The following is a 25,894-nucleotide window of genomic DNA, read 5'->3' as shown; positions in this document are numbered from 1 at the left end:
CCGCTTGGAGAAGGCGCGCTAGTCTCACTCTATTGTCCGTTCAGCGTCAGGCAACCTCCACAATGCATGTTCCCGCCTAGGTAGATACGGACTATCTATAGATTACCAGAACTTGGCGTCGAGACATATCCGATGACACGATGGCGCCTGCCAGGCCTGCGGAGCCGCTGCTCGCGAGCGCGCTTGTCACCGATGAAGAGCTAGGAGAATTATTCGGAAAAATCATCGCTCGCAAAACAGTGCCGGAGAAGAAAGAAGGAGCACTGGATACAGGGTCGAGAAGTGTGGATGAGGCACTCGGAGGGCTGGAGGGAGGGAGGGTGGTGGGTGTTTGGGGTGAGGCGGGCGATGGTGGCGCTGAGGTAGGTTTGCCTGGTAAACATCCAATCTTCATATGATTGTAGCAAGGATATGAAAGGAAGAGGCTGATAGTATCAAGCTGACAACTGCTAGATCTGTCTTGCACTTTTAGCATCGTCTCTGCTAAAGGACCCACATTCATCAACTGCGGTTGTGGACACGACAGGCAATTTTGATGTTCTGCGCTTGTATTCGTTCATTCTTGCCCGCCTTCAGGACGATTTGGAGCTATTGAACGCCATGAGGGGAGCTATGGGTGCCGGAAGTGTGAGTGCGGAAGATGTTGCTGCTAAATCACTCGATCGGGTGAACATCATGCGGGCTTTCGATTTGGTGGGTGTTATGGAAGCTGTCGGGGAAATGAGGGATGAGCTGAGGGGACAGCATCTCGAGGAGAAAGGGGACAATGCAGTAAAACTGTCTCAAGGACAGCGCGCAGAGTTACCATCCGAGGCAATGCCACACGAGGAGATCTTAGAACCGGAGGAGAACTTACCGAAGAGGACTTTCGTTGCAGATCGTGACGACGAAGGAGAGGGGATGTTGTTCGACGACATGCCCGCAGCCTCTACACCGGCAAATCACCCGCCCGCAGAGGCATTACCGACGGAAGAACGAGACGAAATACTCTTCGTCGACGGACCTGCCGACCAGCGCCACAATACCTCTCATCCTCCACCTGTGGCCACCAATCCCCAGGTCCAGCGAGCAGAATCCGAGCATGTACAATCAGCCCCGAACTCAATACCCACAAAACCAACATTCCTTCTCATCGATAACCTCGCTCATGTTATCAGCCCTCTGGTGCAAAAAAATCATGCACAAGGTACTTGTGTTATCCCTATACTTAACAACGTGAAGTTGACATACTATAGCACAAGCCCTGGCCTCCTCCTTCATGCTCACCCTCTCTCACTTAACGCGGAACCATAATCTCCACACGCTTCTGTGCAATCCAAGCACGCCACCTCGACCACCAACCAAAAAGGCGAATCCAAATCAAGAGTCTCGGCGACTGCCACCGCCGCCACCTTCGATATTTGCGTCGAACAATAGTATACCGGCGTTGATGGGTATCTTGTCGCCGTATCTGGATCTGTCATTGTTGGTGGAGAGGATGCCGCGCAGGAAGGTGGATGCGAGGGCTGTGTATGTGGATGGCGAGGCGGTGAAGAGAGTGAGGAAGGGCGTTGAGATGGTCGGCGTAGTCGAAATTATGAGTGATCGGTGGGGTGGGAGAGGTGGTGGTTGGGGAGCATTTGTGTGTGGGGAGAGGGGTGTGAGGGATGTATGATGCTCTCGGACACGATATAATCATTTGCACCCCAGTACGATACCCAGAAAATCCTTGATTCACTCTATTCTTCGAAACCAAACTCATCATCCCCTCTATTCTCCACCCATCCACTAAGTCCCCACGCTTCACATCCTCCTTAACCCTCCTCCTCGCCCCCAACATCTCCCCTCCTTCACCTTCGCGTACGTTTGCTTCCCCAGCATCTGCACGAGAGCAGGCACACCTACGATTCCCGCAACCCTCACCGCAACCTCCCACAAGCCTCGCCTACAAATTCTACTCGCACCCCTCGGATCAAACTGCTTTCTCCCCTGCAGCACGCCACCTATCAGCGACTCCTGCCACCCAGGCGTCCACACCGCACTAAGATTACTGCTCATAGCCTTCATCTCCGTCGGCACCATCCTCCTACTCCACGCAAACTCCCGACTCGTAGGCAGCACACTGAAGGGACGCCACAAATATCCGCCGTCCCACGCACTCGCTTTCTCCACCGCGGGTGCCATACGCCCAGACGATGAGAAAGCGCGCTCGCAGGCGGAGGGCACGTGCTGCGAGGCTGGCAGCACCAGTGTCTGCAAATACGCGTTCCGTGGGGATATAAGCAGAGAGGTCAGGCCTGAGAGGAGAGACGTCGCTTGGTGCAGGGCGAGCTTGTCGGTGCAGGATTTGGAGAGGGTGGGTGGGGCGTCGGGGCGGGAGGGCTTGCAGCGGACGAGGCCGAGGTGGGAGAAGTGGGAGCGGCCTCGGAGGGCGGTGAGGAGGGGTTTCGGGATCTTGGGGCGCTGGCAAAAGTTCCGCGCCTTGTGCTGTTGGTAGTGCTGGAGAAGATACGGTGCAAATGGGAGAAGTCCAGGGCGTGGCGTCTGCTTGGAGGGACATGGTGAGCTCCATGCTGGCGTCGCCGCAGGGGGCTTCGGAGCAGTACATGTGGATGCGGATGTCGTCTCGGAGGGTGAAGGGCTGGGCTTCGGACGATGTTCGCTCTTCTGGGGTCGTTTGGCGGAGGTACTGCGATGGTGGATGTGGAGGGGTTAGGATGAGAAGAAGCTCATCGAGAAGAAAGCAGTTGAATGCTCGGATGGCAAGAACCTCGGCGTGCCAATCATGGAGGGCGTTGCCCTTGGCTAGATGGAGTTTGTTGGAGGGAAGGCATTTCATGCCGGTTCTGCCGGCTGTTAGTGATATGTTCAATTGGGAGATAGATTAAGTCTTGTATTATTTTCTGTTTCATCTTGTGCTTTCCAAATATGGTCACTGATCGCAATAGCAGAATACCATTTCCGGTACATTTGCCAAGGTGTGAATGCAAAGGTAGACGAAAGCTCACGTGTAGATCAGCCTGAAAAAAACTCACCCTAACGAAACACAGGAAAGCTTGCCATCTTCGCTAGACGATGAGTATCAGCTTACTACAAAATGACAACGAATCAATAATATGTGTCGTACTCTTATCGGATATCACAATGCCGGCGAGGGGTACCCATTCACGCGCACCGTTGGATTGTGGTCTAGGCTTGCGCTTATCAGGAAGCTGATCGAATGTCGCAAGTACGCAATCCGCGATCGCGTCTGGATCCGGTGTCATGATGTGATGCAGGTATGTCTTTTGGGCGACGAAGCCATTGTTGAGGTTCGGATGCTGGACAGAATGCTGGCTCTTGACTTGGAATTTAGGTGATGCGAGCGGACTTTAGCTAGACCGTCCGAGCGTCCGTCCATTCACAAGGATTCACCACCGCATCCGGGTCGCACTTGGCCTGCCAGTCGTCACACCTCAGCAAACGCTGATACTTGACACTTGCCTTATTACAGCCGCGAGCCGCGACGCACACTGCGCCTCCTCCACCATGCAAGCCTTCGGTGAGGGATGTCTCTCAAGCGCTCGGTCGCCTTTGCGACACAAACGCTCACTATTACAGTGCCCAAGAACCGCCGCGTAAGGACCCATGTCTATGATGGAAGACATAATCGCTGACACATACACAGCCCAAGTTTGAGCTACACTTGAAAGTGAGCTGCTGCTGTTCATACTGCACCTGCGAGGGTCTTACTGTCTGCAGATAATCGACCTCAACAACGTCCCGCTCGTATCCGGCAACTCGTTCGTGAAATGGCACCTCCCGCACTCGACCGCCGCCGAACACCGCGGGCGCACCGAAAAGCGCCCAATCAAAGACCACAAAGTGAGCTATGACTATGAGAGCAAACAGTCAGTCAAGATGGTCGTGGACAAAAGTGGCATGCTGCAGGAGAGCTTCATTGAATTCGAGGTGGTGCAGGAGTACTCGGGTGGGGGCAAAGGCGAGCGCATCACACTGGGGAACGTCAAGCTCAACTTGGCCGAATACGTCGAGCAGAGCGAGATGAACCGGACAGAGGGCGACGAGCCCGGCGTCACCCGGAGATATCTCATGCAGAACAGCAAGATCAACAGCACGCTCAAGATCAGCATCTTCTTGCGCCAGGTCGAGGGGGACAGGAACTTTGTTGCGCCTGCGTTGAAGACGGCCCAGGTGTTCAGCGGAATCGCAGGGATTGTGTCGGGCGAGCAGGGAGATGCTGAAGAGGCAGGCAGTACGTGCTTCTTGTGCACAGCTACTGCGGCATACTGATAGTTCTGCAGCAACGCCTTCCCTGAGCGCCGGATCACGAGAAGCTGGCGAGCTCCAAGACATGTACAGACGGACGCTCGCGGCATATTGGTCTGCTCAGCCGGGCGAACTCAAAGCAGATGAATGTATCGAGGACATCTTTTCTGGTGGTGACGGCTGGGGCGACCGCGAGAAGCCATACGACGAGCCAAGACGCATAAGGTTTGTAAACGGTGACAGCAGTGGCTCAATGAGCGAAAGCGAGTCGCACAAAGGAAGCAGCATACTGCGAAAATCACACGAGACGCTAAGGCCCGGCGACACAAAGTCCAGCTCAGCGAGTGTGCGCGGCAGAGGGAGTCTTGAGCAGCAGGCGCATCAGATGCAAGCAGAGGCCAAGCGGGAACGGCGCAGGCCGCACCATGAGGTGGACGAGTTTGAGATCCGGGATGACTTGTGCAGCTGGCGAATGCCGATGTGAATTCTGACACCTAAATCAATGTAAACAAGTGATATCCTCAGCTTTGATGGCCATGCGAAGGTAGAGTGGGGCGACGCGTCGAGCACGTGAGGGGGCGTCGGCAGAATCAGTAGGGCTGCAGGCGGTGAACAAAGTTTCGACGCAATGCGCGGTGCAAAGCGCACCCTAGCCCTCAAGTGCTTCTATAGTGACACTCCTTTGATCCAGCATCCGCTGTCCGCTCCCTATGCTTGCGCCTCGCGCTTCCAGTGCATTCGTATGCCTGCGATGCGAGCTCACTTTAGGCCGTCCGCGACTTCCCGCTCTTCCTCGCCGCGTACCGCACGCCTCCTTGTCCTCCACCAGTCGCCGCCGCGATGCATTCGATGAGGAAGTTGAACGAGATGCGAAGCCAATATTGCAACCAAGACCGCAGCTGAGCGAGCATCCGCTCGGTCGCGTACGGAAGAGGAAGGGAGGACGCTCCATACGGGAGACCACCGCACGTCTGGAAGGCACAAAGACGCTCGGCGAAGATGCCTCCATTCTTGTTCTAGAGGAGCTCGGGGATGGCAAGAAGAAAGAGGCGACACCGGGACCTGAGCTCGTACAGGACGACGAACAATTACCACTCAAGCTTGCCGAGGCGCTTGCTGATGAGAAGCCTGCGACTCTCGAGGAAGTCCTGGAGCAGCTCGATAAATTACGCCGAAAGGCTACTAATGACGAAGACAGTGTGGACGAGCACTATGTTAGCCAAACCGTCTATACCAGATTATCAGACCACCTTCTCAGAGCTTTCACCGTCGCGCAACTCTCACACTACTACTCTGAAAGAAAAGGCGTTGAAAAAGATCGTGTGGCGCAGGAGGTCAGGGTGGGGTTAAAGCAGATGCAGGGGAAAGGCAAGCGGCCTTCAGAACGCTCCGAATGGACTCCTGGAAGAACACAGATCGACAGACGCTTGCCGAGCTTGGATGTCCATTCCAAGATGAAACGCAAGGCAATAGGCAAGCATCTGTTGGTCGACCAGATCCTCCGTGATGTATGGAAACTGGTGATGCTCGAGGAGCTTGAGGCGGCTGGCGAGATCGAGTTGGCACTGAAGGACTGGCAGCTGGTGATGCTCACCTCAGGAAGTACTGCATCTCCCACGCTGTGTCATAACGGGGGCTAACGTTTGCATAGCACCGGAAACGGCGTTGGACAGAATTGGGGAAGCTCGAAAGGCCAAGCTCGAAGTGAACGCTGCAGACAAGGTCTTGCGTATCACAGCCGACAAGCACACGGCAGAATATGCAGCGGACGATGTGGAGCGACTTTTACAGGCATCCGAGTCACGGCGCTTCCACTTGAACGAATGGATACCACACCTTGAAACACTCGGTACCGCTGAACCCACAACTGCAGATGTATTTCCGGAAGACGTTCGCGCAACGGTAGCTTCATTGACAGGAGCTCAAATCCAGATTGTCACGGACAAGGTACGCTGCCTGCTTTAGTTTTGAATGCTCAAGACTGACCGAAGCAGACCGTTGTAATTCGAGCGCTGGACAAAGAAACCATTGCAGACGCGGAGCGATCTTTGATCAAGCTGCTGCCTCTCAAGAATCTCCAGAACATCTCGGTCGACACCACAGGCCGAGATGTTCTCGAGGGCTCGGACCATTTCTTGCCAGTTGTGGTCGAAAAGGAGGCTGTTGCATACAAAGATCGCCGCACCAAGGTCGGGCGCTGGTCATTACCTGTGAATCAAGCCAATGCCTCGCTTCATGCATCGGACAGCATCACGGAACGAGTGAAGACTGCACAGGAACTGGTTGTCACGAAGCTAATGACACCTCCCACGCAATATCAACGCACCGGTAACGCTTCGAGAGATATAAAGTACCGGAAGTGGACTTATCATCCTGAGGCTCGGTTGACGGCTGTGTTCGGTCACGCACTTTTCCCTTTGGATGACCCGACCACGGGAAAACCACGCTTCTTTCCTGCACTACCAGGCCTATCTTCTATCTTTAGCGACGAAGCCTTCAGAATGGGCTTCGTAATGCGGCCATCTCTGTGTTATGAGTTTATTGCAGAGCCTGGACCTAAGAACTACACCTCCGACCTCTCGCCGTATAAGTTTCCCAGGCTCAGTGCGTACTTCCGGCCCGATAATGAAGGCCAGCATGCATTATCAAAAGTCGTCCTCAACTTTGCCGCCACAAAGCATCGAGTGCTCCTGCCTGAACAGGCCGTTGACATCCAATTCCAGACGTCGCAAAGCATACAGATGCAGAACGTTCGATTGGATCAGGACGCTCGCCTTTTGCAAAATCAAGTCTTACCGAAACTGCAAGGTGGTGGGCGCCTAAGTGCCCCTGATATCAGTGTGGATATCCCGAAATGGACGGTTGAGGGAATGGAGTTCGATGGAAAAGAGGACTTCGTAAAGACCAAGTTCATCTTCACGGGCATAACGTTCTCCCAGAGTATTTGGGGACAACATCAGGGTCAAACGACGAAGTATGTCACGAGGCAAGGTGGCAAGCTGGGCGCTAAGACTGGAATATTTTCAACGGTCTACGGGATGAACGGTTTGGCGAAAAAGCTGGCTCACTCTGACCCGCCGAACGCTATGAGGGATTTTGTCGCGAATGCATTCAAGATGGCAGGCACCATCACACAGGCTGCTGCTGCCAGCCAGGCTGGGATGAAGAAGCTCGAACGGAAGGTCAAACCACAGCACTCCTTTAGACCACGATCTCAGTCGGCTGGTGGAACTACTTCTCCAACGATCAACGAACAAGCCAGCTTCGCTCAAGCAATTGAGAACGATGCCAAGACAACCGCAGATTCCAATGACAACATTGAGGCCTTGCCCGAGGCGAAGACCACCGACGGCGCCTTCGATGTCCCACAAGTCTCAGCTATACTTAATGACACTGCGTCTCCGGGTAATGTCGATGAAGCACATCTCTCTGATGCTCAAGAAGAGCCAAAGGAAGAAGAACAAAAACGCCGCTTGGATACAGCGGCTTGAAAACCCAATGTAACAGCATTTTGTCGGCGCGTTCGGTAGGGACGAGCGATCATGGCGCGGCGTTCTGTTTCATGTATGCATAGTGGGTTAGGAAAGATAGTTGTACTGCATTGTAATGTACTATAATGTAAGATACCATACCGAACTGCATTATTGTAATGCATTGTTGAGCAACATCCGTCACGGGGAAATTGGTCTTCAACGTGACGAACAACGCGCTCTGGTCTCGTTTGGCTTCTTCATTGCTAATGGCCTCTGAGCAATTTGAAGTAGTCTTCTCGTGTGTTGCAGGTCGTTATGAACCTTCCTTTGATAAAAATGTTCTGTTTAGCAGATTAGAGCTCTCATTCTCAGATCTGTGAGGTGCTGATGTCATGAATTTATTGGGTCCAGGCACAGTTCGGAGCCACCACAAAAGATATGCACATTTTCGGTGCGCTGTGCTGATAGAGACCTAAGCAAGGATGAGTTCCAGTGGAAAGAGATGATCGAAGGTGGTGTTATTGATAGATGCAGCAGATCTGTGTCCATATCTCGTCAGCCCCACTTTCCTAGCTCAGTGACTCAACAAACAGACAAACGCCGGCTATGAAGATGACATCCACAACACCAGAATCATCATTTCGACTTCATTGCCGAGATGGCAATACTCAGCCCTCTCCTGGTCGCATTCCAGGAACAAACCTTTCTGTCAATCGCGACATCTGCCCTCCTGTTGATCTTGGTCCGCACCATCTATCGCATATACTTCCATCCTTTATCTCGAATTGCGGGACCGATACTGCCTAAAATAACTTCGCTATGGCTCCACTATCATGCCTATATCGGTGACGAGGCAAGTACCATTCACCGGCTCCACGTTCAGTATGGCCCATACGTGCGTGTGGCGCCCAACGAGGTCGACATCAGCGACGCCGATGCTGTACACCCTATCTACGTTGCGAAGGGCGGGTTCCTGAAAGCGCCGTGCTACGCCAATTTTGACATTGATGGTCACAAATCCATCTTTTCGACGACTAGTTCGGAGTACAGAGCGCCAAGGGCCAAGGCGGTGATGCCATTGTTCTCTACGAAAAGTCTGAGGGAGAATAGAGATGCGATCGCTGGGTGTGTGGATCGTATGGTGAAGAGACTGGGAGAAGAGGCACTTTCGAAGAAACCGGTGAATGTATTGAATTTGACGAGAGCATTAGCTGTCGACGCTGTGTCGACGCACTTGTTCCGCGAGAACTATGATGGGGTGAGTGAACGCGGGCCGACACTGAGTGTGAGTGCATTCGTTGATGCCTTCGTGGCTGTCGGACGGTTTTTCTATTTGCCAACCACAGTCTTCGTCTGGCTGGAATGGGCAATCGCGAAGTGGATGGCCGACCAGGAGACGGAGGAAAGCATGACGCTTGTCGACAAGTTCGTCGGTGATCTGGTCGCCAACACTTCAGCGAAGTCACAAACATACCCAGGCCGCCTGATGGCTGCAGGGATCAGTAACTCGGAGGTTGCGGCGCAGTGCAAAGATCTACTTTTCGCGGGCACAGACTCCACAGGCATGAACCTGGCGACAATCATCAGGGGCCTTGTCATGTATCCCGAGAAGTACAAAAGGCTGAAGCTAGAGGTGGACAACAATGCCGCACTCGGTGCTCAAGCTGTGGATATCGAGGCTCTGCCTTACCTTACTGCAGTCGTCAAAGAGGCTCTACGACTGAGCATGGCAAACCCTACGCGCCTACCTCATGTCATACCAGCCGGAGGTTGGATGTTTAAGGAAACGTTCTTCCCAGCAAAGTCGATAGTCGGTTGCTCGGCCTACGAGCTCCACTTTAACGCCAAGGTCTTTCCAGAGCCCCACGAGTTCCAGCCAGAACGTTGGCTACATGCGACTGAAGAGATGTCGAAGTACTGGTTCGCTTTTGGCGCAGGCAGCCGAGCATGCATAGCACGGAACTTGGCAACGTTGGAGCTTCACATTGCAACAGAAAGATTGGCAAGTAGCAGAGTGCTCGATGGAGGACGTGCAGTAAGAGAAGGTGATATCGAGATCTATGAATGGTTCAACTCAAAGGTCAAGGGCGAGAAGATTGAGATAGTCTGGACGTGAATGCGAGCCCCGGTGTCGTTATAAGCAAGCTCATGTGCGACATCCTAAACGAGGAACAATACGTTTCGACTATATCAATGTGCAAGTTTCCAGCTCTCGAAAAGCTGTCAACCCGGGCCGATCATGGATAAGCTCAATCCACATGATTCGCATTAGATGTCCCTTTACTTCCTTCCAATCCCACGCCTTCCCATCAGACGTCTCACGCCACGCATCTCTTATCCACGCCCTGTCCGTCCCAGTCACTGTAAAAGCAGCAACGACCAGCATCCACAGTCTCAAACTCAAGTTCCCATGTTCTACGCTACCATATCCCTTACGATACGCCTCTTCCAACCGCTCATTCACCCACCCATACGGGATCTTCCGTCCTGGCGCCTTAAAAGTCGTCGTCAGGAAAGCTAGCATTGTCAGTCGTACAAGCTCTTCGACAGGACTGACGAGCTGCGAAGAGAGATGCATGAGGCGCGATTGCAACGACGTAAGCACAGACTGGAAGCAAGCAGCGTCATGCCTCGCGCGCCTCAAAACATTCCGATTAATCCTCAAAGACAGATACTGAAAGTCTTGAAACACGCTCGCAAGACGGAAGTCCCACATCCGACTCGGTATACAAAGATCCGAAGGCAGAGGCAAGTACGGCGGTGGAATATTACAGGTCCAGTCCACAGCGTGATGCAGGAAGAAGGGAGCTTTCCCAGACGAAAGCGAGTACGCAAGGTCGATGCGATCAAGCTTGAAATGCAATTTCGGGCGCGAATTGAGGAACTGCAGATTTCCTCGTAGTTCGACGATCTTTTGCAGGCCTTTGAAGTGCGCGGCTGCGGCGTCCCAGTCGCCGAATACGGCGCTTAGCAGCGCGAGGTTGATCACGACCACTAGGACGGACTCGTCTTGGTGCACGTTTTCGTTGCCACTCAGTTTGTCTTGTAGGAGACGCAAGGTTTTGCGTAGGTGGATGAGCGTTTTACGGCCGGGCTTGCCGTCCCATTGCGGATACAGGAGATCGCTGACGGCGTAGCTGGCGGAGAGGATGGAGTGGAGGAATGCGGTGTCTTCGAAGAGCCATTCGAAGGATGCGCTTTCTAGGCAGTCGAAGTCGACGGCGCGGTCGAGAGGGGAGAGCGCTTGGTTTGCGACGTTGTAGGCGAAGGCTTTGAAGAGGACTGGATGTGGTGTTAGTGAAGCTTCGATGAGCGAAGTCGAACTCATATGGTTTTAAAACCATTGAAGTTTTAAATATTGACATATGCTGGTAGTGTTATTGGTTGTGCGTCTTACTTACTGCCCTTAGCTTCTCCATCAATATCAGGTCCCGCAAAGCGAACAAGTGCAAGGTCGCTTATCAAGGTACCGACAGGCAAGACTGGAGCCGAATCCGTATAGAATGGCATCCCTGTGGTTGTAACAACCTTTCTTTCGCGTGCATGCTTCGCGAGCCGTTTCTTCTCGCGTATCGAACGGCGGGAGTCTTCACGCTTGTTCTTGCCCTGCATGCAGCGGCTCCGGATTTGGTGGCTCTTGCCAGGTTTAGGGTTGGAAGCTGGATCGGAGACGTTTACAAATTCGAAGCTGGCACCCATGATGTTGGTAATATCGGCAATTGAAATGTCCAGTTTGCTATCTCTTTGTGGCTGTTCGATCGGTATTTATGCACTTTCTGGGGGCCAAATCTTCATCGGTGAGTAACTCAGCCCCTTCAAAAACTCTTGTCCAGTATTTCAGCTCGCCTCATCATGAAATCTTTGTTCGTTTGTTCGTTCGCGAAGGTGAGGGAAGGTAAGAACATGTCAGCCGCACTTGGCGCCGAGGGAGAGTAACCACATTGCTGTCCACATCTGGAAAGCACTATTCCCTATGCGTGTACAGGTGTAATCGCCCCTATCTGGAATATCGCATTCGTGCTTCTTTCCATCTCATCCATTTCTATATACGATGTAATTCACCTTAGGGCTCTTCTCTTCGCCATACCAGCGTCCGCCCTCTTCGGACGGACTACATCTACGAAATTGCAACGTAAACCTCCTTAGAAATCATCAGCTGTCAAGCCTATATTCTTCGCTTGAGCGAGGTCGAGCAATGCCCTTCCGATTGCCAGGTCCATGATGCCAATGCCAACGCTCTTGTAAATCACAAAACCATTCTTCAGCCAGTCCTCCTTTTCGGACGAAGAACTTTCTTTGATCGCACCGACTTCCAGCCACTTGTCGATGGGCACACCTGAGCTGACGAGCTCTCCGGCCTCTTGCAGACAGCCCTCACGGCTATCCACTGTGATTGAGCCCTGCCAGACCTGAGATGAAAATTCACCTGACGGATCAGCCACCTTTTTCAAAAGATCCGGATCAATCTCCGCCATGTCTAGTCGGTATGAGCCTATGGCAGCAATGTATCTTGCCTTTTTGCGTGCCATTTCCGAAGTGAGCCAGGCTGCGGGAAACAGAGGCGATTTGCTAGGTGTTGTGCAGAAGATGACATCAGATACTGAAACCTGAGACTCCAACTCTTTCACTTCATGTTGTTCGAGTGCTTGCAAGGTGATAGGTGAAGGCCACCCAGCGTCGCTTTTGAGTATTTCGATTAATTCTTGCGACCGTTGGCTTGACCGATTGACGATGGTAATGTGCCTGATGTCTTCGGCTCGAAGGAGGACTGCAAGGCGTAGGTGCCACAGCGCCTGCTTCCCCGCCCCGAACACAACAATATTCCCCGTATTCTTTCTATCCTTGTAAAGCAGCATCGAACCCAACGCCGTGCGGAACGCTGTTAGCTCTGCGGCATTCAAGATTCCAATGGCTTGGCCTAGCTCGTCGCACAGGGTCAGGGCGCTTTTCAAGCCTGCTTGGGGTTTTGTGCCCGGTGGGAGAGTTGAGGGATCTGGGGATGGAGCGACGCCGACGATCTTTACGCCGACGAGGTTCTCCGTTGTTGCAGGCATAAAGAGGCTGACTTGGCCGTTTGGCCGGGTGACAGCTGCGCGATGTGGTTGGTATTCGCCTTCATTTTGTGTGGAGTAGTTTGTGAGGGCTTTGGAGAGGATTTGGGTTAGGTCGTTGAGTGCGCTGGGTGAGAGTTCTCGAAGTATTCGCTGGATGTCTTTGTCGGAGAGCACGGTGAACATGGTGACGTCGTAGTCCAAGATGAAGTTACTCAATACCTTCGGAGCGATGAGTGACTTCCAATGGTCTGTTGTTGTCTGAACATGTCAGCAGCTTATGGCACGCTTTATTAGGCTAGTCATTCCCCGCATCTAACCGCAACTCTGCGAGACCGGTAGAACCGGCAAACTGCCACATTTACCACATCAAGCTTGCGCCCTACGTGTACGTGGGTCTCGAGCATACCGGTATCGGAGACGGCCTCAGCGGAAAGAGTGAGAGCACTAGACATTGAGCAAGGCGCAATCGCGTTCCGGTCCGACTTTAGCGATCATTCGCAAAGGTTCTGTAGAGCCGCACGAGTATCTATGTGTTATTGTTGTATTTAGGAAGCCACGATAATTCAAGTTCATATATCATCTGAAGATGAAGCCCGGGAAGACGTCGTCTGTTGGATCAATGAAGAAATTCATGCGGCCCACCAAATTTGCCCGACCTCTGACACGAGGTATACATGCCGGAAAACCTTCGATAGGACTCTGTTCCTGAGAGATTATGTCCGCTTCGAAGACAGTATCAACTATCGACCGATGCAACAACTTTGACTTTCCGGTTCCAAGTCTTCCCTGTGCGAGCAGGACTGCAAGCCTAGCGCAGGTTCCTGAACCGCATGGAGAGCGATCAATCTGTCCGTCTGCGAAGACTGTGACGTTCCGCTGCTGAACCGCTTCTGGATCCGCGCCTCCCCTAACGTCCTCGTTGAAGAAGATCACGCCGTACAAATCGTATTTTCCATAATGCGCCCGCTTCCCTAGAGTAGCCTTGATTTCTCGTCCAAGAGCTACGAAAAGATCGTAGTTTTGGGGCTCGACGCGCAGTCCAAAATCTGTCGCATCAACCGATGCATAGACCGCGCCACCGAAGCTGAGATCAACTTCAATCTTCAGGTTTCGCGGGGTCACCTCAACGGGTATGCTGCGGGCTAGCTGGTAGCTCGACACGTTGACGAAGTCAGCATGGACTGGCTTTCCCGCTTTAATCGCGACGCTCGCGACGACTCTCCCGGAAGGAACGTCGACCTTGACATCCACAACTCCATCGCCTTCAGGAGCTTTTACAATTCCTTTACTGATCGCCCAGTAGCCCAAGGCTATCGTTCCGTGACCGCATGCCGTAGAGAATCCATCCTTGTGCCAGAATAGAACGCCGAAGTGGGCTTCGGAGTCGTCTGGTGGGACGATGAAGCCGCCGTACATGTCGGCATGGCCGCGAGGTTCGTGGCAAAGCGATTGGCGAAGAGTGTCGAGAGGATTTCCAGGTGTTTTGATGATATTGAGTCGGCGTTCAGCTACGGTGGATCCTTCTGTAGTATGCCCAGGAGGCAGGTTCTCGACGATTCGAAATGGTTCACCAGCTGTGTGCCAGTCCTCAGTCTCCACCCAGAATGATGATGCCATATTGGGGGACTTGACAATCGTTCAAGCAAGTAAGGAGCGCTTAAAGAATGCGGTTGCCCAGGTGCGTACAGGATATCCGGGTGTTTTATTTTGTCCCAGCACTTGAGTGGAGGAGGTACTATTGCGTTGTGTTCTTCCAAATTGTTTCGTCGATGGTGGGTATAGGCCGTTAGTGGTTTCTGCGGAAAGATCCGCTCGAATGATCCCGTGTTGGGAAGTGGACTTAGATGATGAGAAGGTTGTCGCCGCTGCCTCTTAGCTCACGACTAGCGTAGACCGGAACCGGACATGCGACCGGGGTTGGACCGGAGGAAGGACCGGCTTGATTCTCTTTCCATCACCATCTTTTCCTTTTGTCGTTACCTGCAGATTGACATCGGATCTCTAGAGTCGGAAGCAGAAGAATGGTATCTGATGCTCAGGACACACCGGGGCTCAGACGTAAGCGGCCAGACGTAGCAGAGGGGCCCCGCAAGAGAACCTCCCGGGCGTGCGTAGCTCCATGGCAATGTCGGTATGCATTGCTAATTTTCTCATAGCTGCGAAACGTGTCGCCGGATGAAAGAAAAGTGTAGAGGCGGTTATCCCTGCGAGCGGTGCATACGCGTCGGCTATTCTTGTAACATACCGAATCCTTCAGGAACCACACAGGACCAAGGTGGTACAAGTATCGGTATCAACAGAGCGTGGGTATATTGATAGCTTGTCCGTCGACTGATTCTAACTTACTTTCAAGCGAATTTTTCGATCTTAGTCGAATCAAGCTTCTTGAGAAGATTGTTGCTCATCACACCAACATAAGTAGCTTCGATCTGGCGACGCTTGAGCCCATTGTCGATTCCATTAGCGATGGGACCAGTGATCAAGCGACACCCTATCTCAGTTCCACACCGTATCAATATGCGCGTGCAGAAGGACGTGACGAGTCGTCGCCAAACGTTCCCTGTAAGTCATCTTACATTCCCTTCCCTTGTTTATTTGTGTTGTCTCTAATGGTCTTCAGTGGACTTTGCGGAGCTATCTCACTCTCGATTCTCGACTCGAATGCAAGAGAGTGTCGACCGTCAGCTCACGGGACGCTATGCAGAGGTAAGTTTGCAAGTCACGTACGTTGGTAGACCCAAGAGCCAATCTTGATTACAGGCCAAAGGACAGCTGAGTGGTTCATCACCTACACCAAATCACCTATACTCACAGTCCCCACAAGTCTTCGAAGCTGTCGCAGCGATCCCGCCTACACACGTTGCTGAGTTCCTCTTTGATGTCTTCTTCACGTATGCTCATACGAACTACGTGTACGCCAATGAACAATGGCTACGCATCAAGCTGCGTGACATCTACACAACTTCGTCCACTGTGACTGCCGCAGATAGCCCCTGGATCTGCACTCTCCTGATGGTTTTCGCAATCGGTACACAGTTTGCACATCTGAGTTCGATCCCCGGGGATGAGGGCGATACGCTGCTCGAGCACGGTGACGCTGCATCCAAAGACGACGAGACTGCGCTATACTTCTACCACGCCGCCTGTAAGCTCATACCTGATGTAATGGTCGCGGCGTCGATCGAGAGCGTACAGGCGTTCCTTTTGTTAGGTGTCTTCACGTGTGAGTGTCGCCCCTTTTCCATCAAGACAATATCTTCTTACAGTATACAACAGTACCGTTGGACGCTTCAGGGCTGTCATGCACCTATTTGGGCATCGCCATCAGAATTGCCACCCAGAACGACCTACATCGTTTATGTATCCGCAAACCGGAAACGCAAAAGACTCTTCCAATTTATTGGATATGGTGGACAACGTGCACATTAGAAAGGTTAGTGCGCACATTGAACTCGGCTTTCTGATCGACCATTCGTCATCGAGTCTTCTGTAATATTCTGATTGGTAACATAGGCGTGTCTGCATCCTACACGGCAGACCAGTCTCGATTTCCCGCGATGAAGCAAACATCGGGCTACCAGAATTTCTTCCCGAAACGCAACTTGCGGATACTAGACCCCACACAGTCGCCATGATCAAGTTCGTAGATACACTAGAAGAAGCTAGAAATGTGATGTAGGCGCGACTTACCGGATTTAATCGCTTCGCTAACCTACCGCCACAGCGTTACTTTCAAGACAGGCCCACAAAGCACTAAAGCATCAGCTATGCGCTCACTGCTCGATCTCAAGCAGACTATACAGCAGTACTGGCACTTCCATCCCCACAACAACACACGCAAGCCTTTCGAGCCTACCAACCCCGCCTTTCGATCCTCTCACCACCTAGCGTTGACATACCATCTAGTGCACATCTTCATCGGCCGACCCTTCATCTTCGAAGCAAAAGAAAGCACACATCCCACGCCGCTAGGGAAAGGCCAGTTGGCTATCTCAGACATGCGCGATACGCTTGTGCTTGATTGTGTCCGAAGCTCTCTAGCAGTCATCGATATAATTCAGATTCTGTGCGATCGAAGCGGGCTAGCACGGGCGTCTTACACTGAATCATCCACCCTTTGTGCCGCTTTGATGGTGCTCTTAGCGAAGCGCATGGATGGGCCGAACGAGGAGGTTGAAGAGGCTATCGCAAAGGGGAAGGCGCTCCTGAATAAGATGTTGCTGGGCATATACTCGGGCAACCAGGAAAAGGCAGCAGTTGAGGCGCTCGAAGCAGCTGTTTCCAGATTGAATAGGAATGCGCAGAAAGGACAGGGTGGTCGAAGTAAAACGAACTACGCAAACTTTCAGAATTGGATTGGTAACAAGGACTGCGGAGTGCATGCTATCAGTAGGGACACGGTTACAGCGGATGGACGTTCCGATGGCTCTCCGAATGCGAATCTCGATCATCCACCTCCAGTAGATGTATATGGGAGACCGAGGTTCAGCCAGGCTGAGATTGACGAGATGCTGGTTTTGCCAGGCTTGGAGGATTGGTTCAATTTCTCGGTCGTGGATTGACGCTTTGTGCTACCACCCGCGCTCTATCTACATACGAACTCCGCGATATCTATGCTAAGAGCAAACCTACCAATCGTGTACTTCTCCGCCTCGGATGCAAAGCCTAGAACCACACTACAACACATGCACCTCGACACCCTCCGTCTCGTTACAGGGCAGGCAGAATACGTCCTGCCTCATGGGACTATACGGCCTCCACACGACGGATGGATGCCCGGGGGAGGAGTTAGTCCCATGATACGCGTGATGGGTGGAAGGGCAGTGTATTGTTACTGGGACGCAGAAGCACTCGAAGTCGGGGACGTGGAAAACGAAACGGATCCTGTTTTCAACGGGTTAGGAAATGTGACAGATTGGTCAACATGTCTGTTGAAGGATGGCATGACCGTCGAGGTAAAAAAGTGCGTAATGGGCGATCATGGACGCTTCGCGGCCGTCTACAATGTCCTGGAATATCGAGACGCAGCGAAAGGGCGGGATTCGGCTCCACTACGGACTCATCAGTGCCAAAGATCTTATTCGAGTTGGAAATGTCCCATGTGAGCTGTAAAAAGCTGCGGCAACGACGCGCGATCGGTCTAGGGGTGGGGGGTAGTGAGCCTTGGAACGGGCGAGCTTGGTTGTTCAGCTATGACGAGGAGGTGGGTATTGACCCGGAGCAAAAATTCCAGATCAAAATGGGCATGCTGGAACAGGGCTCTGTTATGATCGCATGGGCGCTGAGTTTGTGGCCATTGACCGTCACCAATGGTTGAAAACCGGGGACAATGTGTTCCTGTTGGATAGGCCAGACTCCAATAGTCAAGGCCTTTGGAGGTATGCGCACATCGCGTGCGAGGCAGAACCTGAGGATGCTGCCTAGCGGTGAATGATGCGTTACTTCGAGTGCGAATAGAGCAGGGATTTCTCGAGAGAAAGTTATTGGATCTTCGGTATCGCTGGTGCGTATGCGTATGCGGTGCTCGAGCCGAACGATTACAATGACAGAGAGAATCTCGCGCGGACTTCTTTTCGTGGTTGGACTGGCAATGAATTGCTGCTTCCTAGAAAATGGAAAGCGATAACCAGGTCACTCCTGCTGCATTGTCGGATATCTCCTTGGAATCCAAGGTGAAGTTCCCATCGGTAAACCGGGACGGATTGCAGAGTGTCATCTCGTGACGCCCGGATCGTGGAAGCTTTAACGGCCGAGGTTCTGTTCGTGCAACAAGGAAACGCCTTAAGTACCAGGTGGTACCTCCAAGCGCGGCGAAACAGGGGACGAGCGCGGAAGTAATCCAGTAGAGCAGGCCCTGCGAATACAGACGGGATGAGGCAAAGATTATTCCGAGGCAAATTGGGGATAACGCGGCTCCAGGTGTGTGTTCGGTACCATGCGCGCAGGTGTCCAGAAGCCAGATACGCAACCGGCAGTAGTGAACGTAAATCCTAGAAGCTGGACGATAAGTATTCCAAGGCAGAGGCTTCCTCTAGGACAAACACCGTTCCAACGAATCAAGTGTCCGAAGATGTCTTCGCAGGTTCAGATAATGTTGCGATACGTCGGCGTCGGACATTGAATGGTGAGATAGATCGGTTTCGATGGTAGCGGATCAAGTCTTCGAGAACGACATTGTGGAACCTGCGATGATCATAGACCGGACTGCTGGAGCTCGTGTCCTCCCGAAAAAGTCATCGAGAAGTATATGCATGCATTGAGGTTGAGCAGATGTGACTCCGACGTAAGGAAACAACGAAAAGCAATACCTACCTAAAGCGAGAATTATAGTCCGGGTCAAAGTCCAAGGGACGAAGAGGAACGCTGCAAAAAGCACCTTGCGCAAGGGTGAGCACAAACGCTGCTTGTAGCACAGGAAACGTCGTGTGGTATGAGAACAAATATTCTCAACCGCATAGACCTCACAACCCAAGGTTGATGTTTATGAAATTCCACGCACGGCAATATACAGGGCGTTGTGGCCGAAAACTTGACGACATCGAAGTCTCCATGTTATTTTTTTTTCCCATCCGGTCCGTACGATCGGCAGTGGCTTTGGACCCAACGTTTCAGGATCGACTTCGAGCGGGAGAACGATGCGGCTCAGAGGGGACACAGTGATAATCGAGAACGAATCAAGCAAGACTGCATGTGATCGCGTGCGGAGGCGAGTGGTCAACAGTTTGGCAGAGTGTCGGGGCATGTTGCTGTCGCGTGGGTCGGAGAGTTGAGGAAATTTGTCGGTTGATCTTGAGTACTCAGGTCCATCTCGAATCGAGGCATCAAAGAACATGATAAGAAAATGTCGAAAGGGAAATGGTAGAAACCCTGAGTTCGATGGCGAAATGGACCAAGCTGCCATAGCGTCTCCTATAACAAGCCGCGGAGAGGCATAGATGATGCCCAAGAGCACATCCAAACCCAACCAAGCAGCTCGGCCGTCCAATGTGCCGTTGCACGTTTTCGAAGCGAACGGAAGGATCATTGTCGAATTTCGCGTCGCCCAAAGCGTTCGTACCGAGACCCATAAACAGCCTGATATCACTTAGGCGCTGCGATAACGCCGTGATCGACATGTCTTGGCAGGGGGAACATGGCTCCTTTCGGGCGATTTGCACTGGGGCGATGGCGTTCTCGATCTTCGGCCCTACTTGAAGATGTCTATTGACAACTGGGCGACTGCACAACAATGCGATAGGCACCAATTGAAGGCGCAAGAAAAGGTTCGAATCAATGTTGGGGAAGCCGTTGCGCAGCTCGAAAGGCTGAAACCTGGTGCGATGGTCGGCGGTGTGGGAGGACTGCGGTGAAAGGCCTCCCCGCCTTTCTGCACGACGCATGCAGGACGCAACGAGAGTGGCCAACAAGCGAAATAAGGCTCGGCGCCTTTCGAACAGGGAGCAAGAAGCTTCGGCCCAAAAAGGCAAGCGAATTCAAATGGGTAGCTAGCCCTATAGCGAGCGACCATGCTTAATTTCCACCAACCCACGAACGAACGTGCGTGCGATGCTTGTCATGGTGTTTATCGATTTGGGCGGGGCGACGGGCGAAGAGTCAGGACCCAGCGTGTCGCGCTTTGTGTGACTCGGCGTGCAGAAGCTTGAAGTCGCCCTGGGGAATGGCGGTCACGAGTTGTGGAGGTGGACAACGGTCTCGAAGGTGCCACAGCGTATACGCTGAGGCTGCAGATGGCCACGATGGTAAATCTCCGCCGAAACGCATCCGGACACTTGTCTCAAGGCCCAAGGCAGAGAGGGTCGGTGATTTTGGGTGGACGACATGCGACACTGGTAGGAGGGCAGTCGGCAGGGAAGGGCTGACAGAGCAGCAGTTCCCCGATTCTGAGCAGTGATCGTCAGGGCGGCCCCCATGTTGTTTCCTTGTTGGCATCTTCACGTCACTTCGAATGTTGTCGGCGGTGGAAGGACGGCGCATTCGGCGGTCGAACTTTAGCCGACCCGTGACCTGTTCCGGCAAAGCGCACACAGCAAACAACACACCAACGACACAGGCCCACCGCCACCGCCAGCGCATTGTGGAGGGTGTCGAGAAGTCATCTCCAGCACTGGTGCTGTGCACATCCCAATCCGCGAGCGCCATCCGGCACCCAGATATTCGCAATAGCCGCCCGGCAGAGCCGTCAGCACAGCGCAATCATGGAGGCTCGACTAAGCAACTGGCAGCCCTCTCGCACACCCCCGTTCATCTGAAAATACGACCGCCACAGAGCACATTGACAGCCAGAACTGCCTTTCTCGGCCTAGCATCAGGGGCTCGAGCCCATCGACTGGCCACCGTGCTGCAGGATTGCATGGTTCCTGCGCTAGTCAATGCACCGCCAAGACCACTCGCATGGCCCGAAATCCGTCTACCCCTGGTGCCCGCTGTTTCTCTCCTTTCGAATGGGGCGCCTGTTTCCGGCCGCACCGCGGTCGCCGCAATCTCCCTAGCCTACATAAACATTCCACGGCCTCGCTGTCGACTTTTCTCTTCACTTCACTCAAGCCAATCTACAGCTCAAGTCCTACCTGACCTTTCGGTCGTCCAGTCGTTTACCAACTTATACTATCCTTAATAATACCCTCCGCCAACCAACCAACCACCTTTCTCCTACCCCCAAGTTCAATTACTTAATCAGCCAAAATGCGTGGATTCATTGCTGCTACTCTCTTCACCGCCGCCATTGCGGCCCCCAGCTACGGCCAGCCCAGCTACGGCTCTGGTTACAGCACTGGCGAGGAGTCCTCCGCCCCTGCTGTCTCCTACCCGGCTGAGACCCCCACCCCTGAGGTATGTTTTTTGTGATCCATTCGTATTCATCAATTGCTCACATGAATTCAGGTGCCCAGCTACCCGGTCTCTACCCCCGAGGCTGCTTCCTCTACCGCCTACGTGCCTGAGGTGCCCTCGGAGACTCCTGAGGTCCCTGGCTACGGTACTCCTTCTTCCTCCGCCTACGTGCCGGAAGTCCCCTCTTCGTCCGCCTACGTCCCGATGCCTTCTTCGTCCGCCTACGAGGTTCCCTCTTCGTCCGCCTACGTGCCCGAAGTGCCCTCCTCGTCTGCCTACGAGGTCCCGTCGTCGGTCCCGGCTGTCCCTGAGACTTCGGCGTACCCCACCATGCCGGTGCCCGCTCCCAGCAGTGAGTGCACAACTCAGACCACCGTCACTGTGACCCTTCCTTACGAGACTCCCTCAGGCACCCCCGCTGTCCCTGTTGTCCCCAGCGGTACTGCTCCCGGTTACCCCGTAGCTCCCGTCCCAACTGGCTCGTCGCCTTCTTCGGCCCCGTACCCCGTTGCCCCGGCTCCCTACCCTCGGCGCCCGCTGGAAGTGGCTACATGCCCGCCCCAGCGCGCCTGTCGCTTCCGGCACCGCCCCTGTTGGTACTGGGTACCCCGCACAGCCCACCACTACTGATTATTTCACCGGTGCTGCTTCCGTCAACACCGTTGGCTTCGTTGCTGGTGTTGGTGCTTTCGCTGCTTTCTTCTTGTAAATGTCATATTTCAACTGAGCTTGCCTCCGGGCAGGCTATGACTTTGCACGATTAGCGCTCATGGTTCGATTAGAAGAGGATTAGGAGCGGGGGATGTAATGGGCGTGCGGTAGAGTTGTAGTAGACAATCCAGAACTTGATCTAAAAACCCAGAACCATGTGTCTTGCTTCTCCCCTACGTGATGATTCACATTCTATTGTCATGTCCAAGGTGTGTTGATCTGGCTCGCAATGCATCGTTACGGTCGCAGAGCATTCGCTGTTTGTAGGCTGTCTCTTTGTACTGTCTCGACATCTCCATGACACTATCGACAGAGATCCAAATCGTGAGTAAGCTCGCAGTTGTTAAGTCGTAGTTTTTATTCACTTTGGGTGATTTGCGCTGCGCAGACGTCGACCCTCAAGCGTCGCGACTGCCATCCATCTCGCGCTAGCGCCCTGTCAAGGCTGTCGCCCACATTCCCTCCACGTTCGCCACGTGCTACCTACACAACCTTAAAAGTATATACACACTGCCTTCCACAACGTCGAAATAACCTTAATCCCCACCCCACCTCATCCCGGCCCTCCCCGCTTCTATCTCGTTCCAGCTCGCCATCGCACGCCAGTGCGTGGCCTGCCCCTTGTCACGACCCGCCGCAGTGTGAGAACGGGTGGCCAAAGCCTGCCTTCATGCCCGTTTGGAGTCGCGGGGCTGGAAATGAGATAGCGGAAAGAGATAGGCTTTAATTTCAAGGTAGGAGTGAACGGGTGGTCTGGGAGGGGATGGTTGGATTAAGGTTGGGAGGCCCTGGAGGTTGAGTGGGGAAGGGCGTTTGTGTGACGCGGCGTGGTGGGCGCCGCGAGGCAAGGGGTGGTGGGAAGAACAAATGTGCATGGTGGCTGGGATTGGGGGGTTTGAGTGGTTTAAGGGTTTGGAAGGGTTGGAGGGTTGAGTGTCGTGAGTGGCGGTATGAGATAGATTGGTGGTGGTGGTGTTAATGTCGTAGGTACACTGCGCGAATATCGTCGTTTAGATCTTATCGCGACTACATTTGATCAATCCTTGTGCATGCTGTTTCATGATGGTCATGTAGAGTCTTCTCGCTTTACTTGCATGGTCGAATGGGCGTATATTTTGGATGCGGTCGCGCTGTTTTCAAGGGGTGATTGTCATGTAACATGTCGCTCGAAAAATCGATGCACGACAGTACGCCAACGACCATTGTTGCGGTTCACATATATGAATATACTATTCTTACTGTAGGTCCAGCCATCTTTACAGCCCACAAACCGCTCAACCCGAGGTTTTGCTCGACCTTGTTGCGTAGTACCGTTGTTCTAGCGACAACCTCCAGCATCGCAGGCGAGGTCTACACCATCTCCAAGTAGAGCACGGAGCAAGACTCCACAAGTCGTTTTTAATTTCTCCGTTGTGGTCTCTATGTATTGTTTGGTTCATTCAGCGAATTTGTCATCTGCTGGGGTATGACTTAAGCGCAAACATGCTACCCCAGTGGCCGAAGGAATAAGTCGGAATTATGGCGGTAGCACCTACTGCGAGTGATCACCCACGATACAGTATTACCCTATGATTTTAGACACCCATTGTACAGTGAGTTACCCTAGGGTACACCCTAGGATAAATAATCCCATGTGGCACTTACTAACCTTTCTTGGTAACTAGCTAATCTTATATCTATTAAAATAAGTGCCTTAAGGTAGAATAGATAAGATAGATTAATTAAACTATCTAAAATAGCTAGGAGTAATAAGTAACTATATATACTAGTTATATAGAAAAACTAGTAGGATTCTAATACTTCCCTATAAGGTAATTTAGCTTTATATTCTTAGGTAGCTTTACTAGCTACTCTAGGTTAGTAAATTAGTAGATAGGTAACTATTTTATCTCTTTTTAATTCTAAAGTTAAATATTATATATTTTATATAAGTTACTAATTAAGTTAAAGACTTTAGCACTTCCCTATTTATATATTATAAGGTGTTTCCACGTACCTAACCTAGGCCGGCCTTATAGGTATTTAGTGGACGAGAGCGAATAAATAATAAAGAGGGGGTAAAAGAATATTCTAGTTATACTAAGAAAGGTAAGGTAATAATTATATAAGAAGACTAATAGATTTTTAGTGTAGAAGATGTGCTCTAATTTTAACTATAGAATTTAACTATAAAGAATAAAAAAAACTTAGAAATTATTAAATCTAAATAGGTAGCTAATCCTAAATAGGTTAGGGTTAGTTCTTAGGTAAGACTTACTAAGGGAAGGAAGAAGGGGTTCTTATTAATATAGAAGTATCTTATAAAGTATAGTAAGTTAATAAGGAAGGCCTAAGTAAATCTAAATAATAGATTAAAACTTAGGTTAAATATAAGTATAAAGGTTTATCCTTATATTCCTATATAGGGATCTTACTTAGTTACTTAGGAGCCCTAAATAACTAAGTAGGTTACGTAATAGTTCTTAGCTACTTAGGTATTTAGGAACCCTAAGTAGCTAAGTAAGTTACATAACTACTATCTAAGTAACTTAGTATATCTTTATCTTATTATAACTCTAGTTATTATATCTTCTACTTTTATAAGCGCCTAAACTTCCCTACTATTATCTAGTTTATAATATTATCCTTCCCCTTCTTATTCTTTGCCCTTAAAGAATTATGCCTACTAACTATTATTCTATAAAGCGTCGTTACGACCTTATTTTTACTATTAAAAACTATAGCGTTATTATAGTATTAAAGTGCTTATTTTATTAGTTATATGCCTATGTTTATAAGGTCTACATTAGTTTAGAAAAGTATAGTAAGTGTTAGAAGTAAGGTTTAAAATATAATATTACTATTACTTAGAATAAGTTCTCGCGGTTAGTTACTAAGAAGAAAAAGTTAGAAGTATAATTAGATAAAGTATAAAAGAAGTAGAATACTACTTTTAAAGCTATATATATAGCTTAAGCAAAAGAGGATTAGTTAAAGAAGTAGTTATTATAGAATAAAAAGTATACTAGTAAAGTTATTATAGTAGAAAGTATAGTGTTAGTAGAGTTAGATAAGAATTTTACTTAGCCTACTTAGCCTACTAGTTCTATAGAGCTTTACCCCTCTATCTAGTTAGTAATAGATAATCTCCCTTCTAATTTCTAGAAAAATATTCCTCCTATATCTAGTAGATAGGTATGTCTTTATATCTTCTATTATAAGATAGGGTACTAAAGGTTTTATTTATATTCCTTAACTTTTATCTAATAGTTATCTAGGTTACTTCTTAGTTTCTAAGTATTTTTACTATCTAGGTATCCTTTCTATTTAATAAGATATTATTAGATTCCTTTATAGGTTCTTACGTATATAATACTTTTAACTTTAAATTTAGTTTCCTCTTTAGCTCTATAATAGAAGGTGGTTTTAACTAGTGTCTTAGGGTCTACTAGTTCTAATAGTAATATATAGAATACTAGGTATACCTTTATATCTAGTAGTAATTCTAATCTATAGTTTACTAGTAATATTTATTTAGAAATGTAAAATGGTCTAACCTTAATATAATCTAATTTCTTATATTTTTTCTTTTATGTATAA

At 51.0% G+C, this 25,894-nt stretch overlaps 10 protein-coding genes across 10 annotated transcripts; 6 read left to right on the top strand and 4 right to left on the bottom strand.

The window, feature by feature from the left end:
* Nucleotides 1-140: 140 nt before the first annotated feature.
* Nucleotides 141-1,293, top strand: N0V89_001508 (uncharacterized protein; the record flags this gene model as incomplete). The annotated part of the gene is made up of 2 exons (XM_056210319.1): nucleotides 141-362; nucleotides 454-1,293. 2 exons carry the CDS (start codon nucleotides 141-143, stop codon nucleotides 1,291-1,293), a joined length of 1,062 nt encoding a protein of 353 aa, XP_056077141.1.
* Nucleotides 1,294-1,782: 489 nt separating this feature from the next.
* Nucleotides 1,783-3,245, bottom strand: N0V89_001507 (uncharacterized protein; the record flags this gene model as incomplete). Its single annotated transcript, XM_056210318.1, has 4 exons — nucleotides 1,783-2,442; nucleotides 2,492-2,825; nucleotides 3,015-3,042; nucleotides 3,107-3,245. The coding sequence occupies 4 exons, from the start codon at nucleotides 3,243-3,245 to the stop codon at nucleotides 1,783-1,785; spliced, it is 1,161 nt and encodes a 386-aa protein (XP_056077140.1).
* Nucleotides 3,246-3,527: 282 nt separating this feature from the next.
* N0V89_001506 (uncharacterized protein) lies at nucleotides 3,528-7,739 on the top strand (the record flags this gene model as incomplete). Its single annotated transcript, XM_056210317.1, has 7 exons — nucleotides 3,528-3,596; nucleotides 3,647-3,670; nucleotides 3,721-4,234; nucleotides 4,284-4,707; nucleotides 5,078-5,850; nucleotides 5,900-6,195; nucleotides 6,243-7,739. 7 exons carry the CDS (start codon nucleotides 3,528-3,530, stop codon nucleotides 7,737-7,739), a joined length of 3,597 nt encoding a protein of 1,198 aa, XP_056077139.1.
* A 640-nt stretch (nucleotides 7,740-8,379) lies between these two features.
* On the top strand, nucleotides 8,380-9,837 carry N0V89_001505 (uncharacterized protein; the record flags this gene model as incomplete). The annotated part of the gene is made up of 1 exon (XM_056210316.1): nucleotides 8,380-9,837. The coding sequence occupies one exon, from the start codon at nucleotides 8,380-8,382 to the stop codon at nucleotides 9,835-9,837; it is 1,458 nt and encodes a 485-aa protein (XP_056077138.1).
* Nucleotides 9,838-10,177: 340 nt separating this feature from the next.
* On the bottom strand, nucleotides 10,178-11,420 carry N0V89_001504 (uncharacterized protein; the record flags this gene model as incomplete). Its single annotated transcript, XM_056210315.1, has 3 exons — nucleotides 10,178-10,215; nucleotides 10,494-11,003; nucleotides 11,123-11,420. 3 exons carry the CDS (start codon nucleotides 11,418-11,420, stop codon nucleotides 10,178-10,180), a joined length of 846 nt encoding a protein of 281 aa, XP_056077137.1.
* A 443-nt stretch (nucleotides 11,421-11,863) lies between these two features.
* Nucleotides 11,864-13,227, bottom strand: N0V89_001503 (uncharacterized protein; the record flags this gene model as incomplete). The annotated part of the gene is made up of 2 exons (XM_056210314.1): nucleotides 11,864-13,033; nucleotides 13,165-13,227. 2 exons carry the CDS (start codon nucleotides 13,225-13,227, stop codon nucleotides 11,864-11,866), a joined length of 1,233 nt encoding a protein of 410 aa, XP_056077136.1.
* A 124-nt stretch (nucleotides 13,228-13,351) lies between these two features.
* N0V89_001502 (uncharacterized protein) lies at nucleotides 13,352-14,392 on the bottom strand (the record flags this gene model as incomplete). Its single annotated transcript, XM_056210313.1, has 1 exon — nucleotides 13,352-14,392. The coding sequence occupies one exon, from the start codon at nucleotides 14,390-14,392 to the stop codon at nucleotides 13,352-13,354; it is 1,041 nt and encodes a 346-aa protein (XP_056077135.1).
* Nucleotides 14,393-15,436: 1,044 nt separating this feature from the next.
* N0V89_001501 (uncharacterized protein) lies at nucleotides 15,437-16,204 on the top strand (the record flags this gene model as incomplete). Its single annotated transcript, XM_056210312.1, has 2 exons — nucleotides 15,437-15,481; nucleotides 15,536-16,204. 2 exons carry the CDS (start codon nucleotides 15,437-15,439, stop codon nucleotides 16,202-16,204), a joined length of 714 nt encoding a protein of 237 aa, XP_056077134.1.
* Nucleotides 16,205-16,406: 202 nt separating this feature from the next.
* N0V89_001500 (uncharacterized protein) lies at nucleotides 16,407-17,337 on the top strand (the record flags this gene model as incomplete). Its single annotated transcript, XM_056210311.1, has 2 exons — nucleotides 16,407-16,450; nucleotides 16,500-17,337. The coding sequence occupies 2 exons, from the start codon at nucleotides 16,407-16,409 to the stop codon at nucleotides 17,335-17,337; spliced, it is 882 nt and encodes a 293-aa protein (XP_056077133.1).
* Nucleotides 17,338-21,457: 4,120 nt separating this feature from the next.
* N0V89_001499 (uncharacterized protein) lies at nucleotides 21,458-22,313 on the top strand (the record flags this gene model as incomplete). Its single annotated transcript, XM_056210310.1, has 3 exons — nucleotides 21,458-21,604; nucleotides 21,656-22,147; nucleotides 22,221-22,313. 3 exons carry the CDS (start codon nucleotides 21,458-21,460, stop codon nucleotides 22,311-22,313), a joined length of 732 nt encoding a protein of 243 aa, XP_056077132.1.
* Nucleotides 22,314-25,894: the final 3,581 nt, after the last annotated feature.

The sequence above is a fragment of the Didymosphaeria variabile genome (assembly GCF_027946475.1).
Source record: "Didymosphaeria variabile strain IMI 356815 chromosome Unknown scaffold_1, whole genome shotgun sequence".
NCBI lineage: Eukaryota > Fungi > Ascomycota > Dothideomycetes > Pleosporales > Didymosphaeriaceae > Didymosphaeria > Didymosphaeria variabile.
This window is presented reverse-complemented; position numbering and strand designations above follow the sequence as displayed.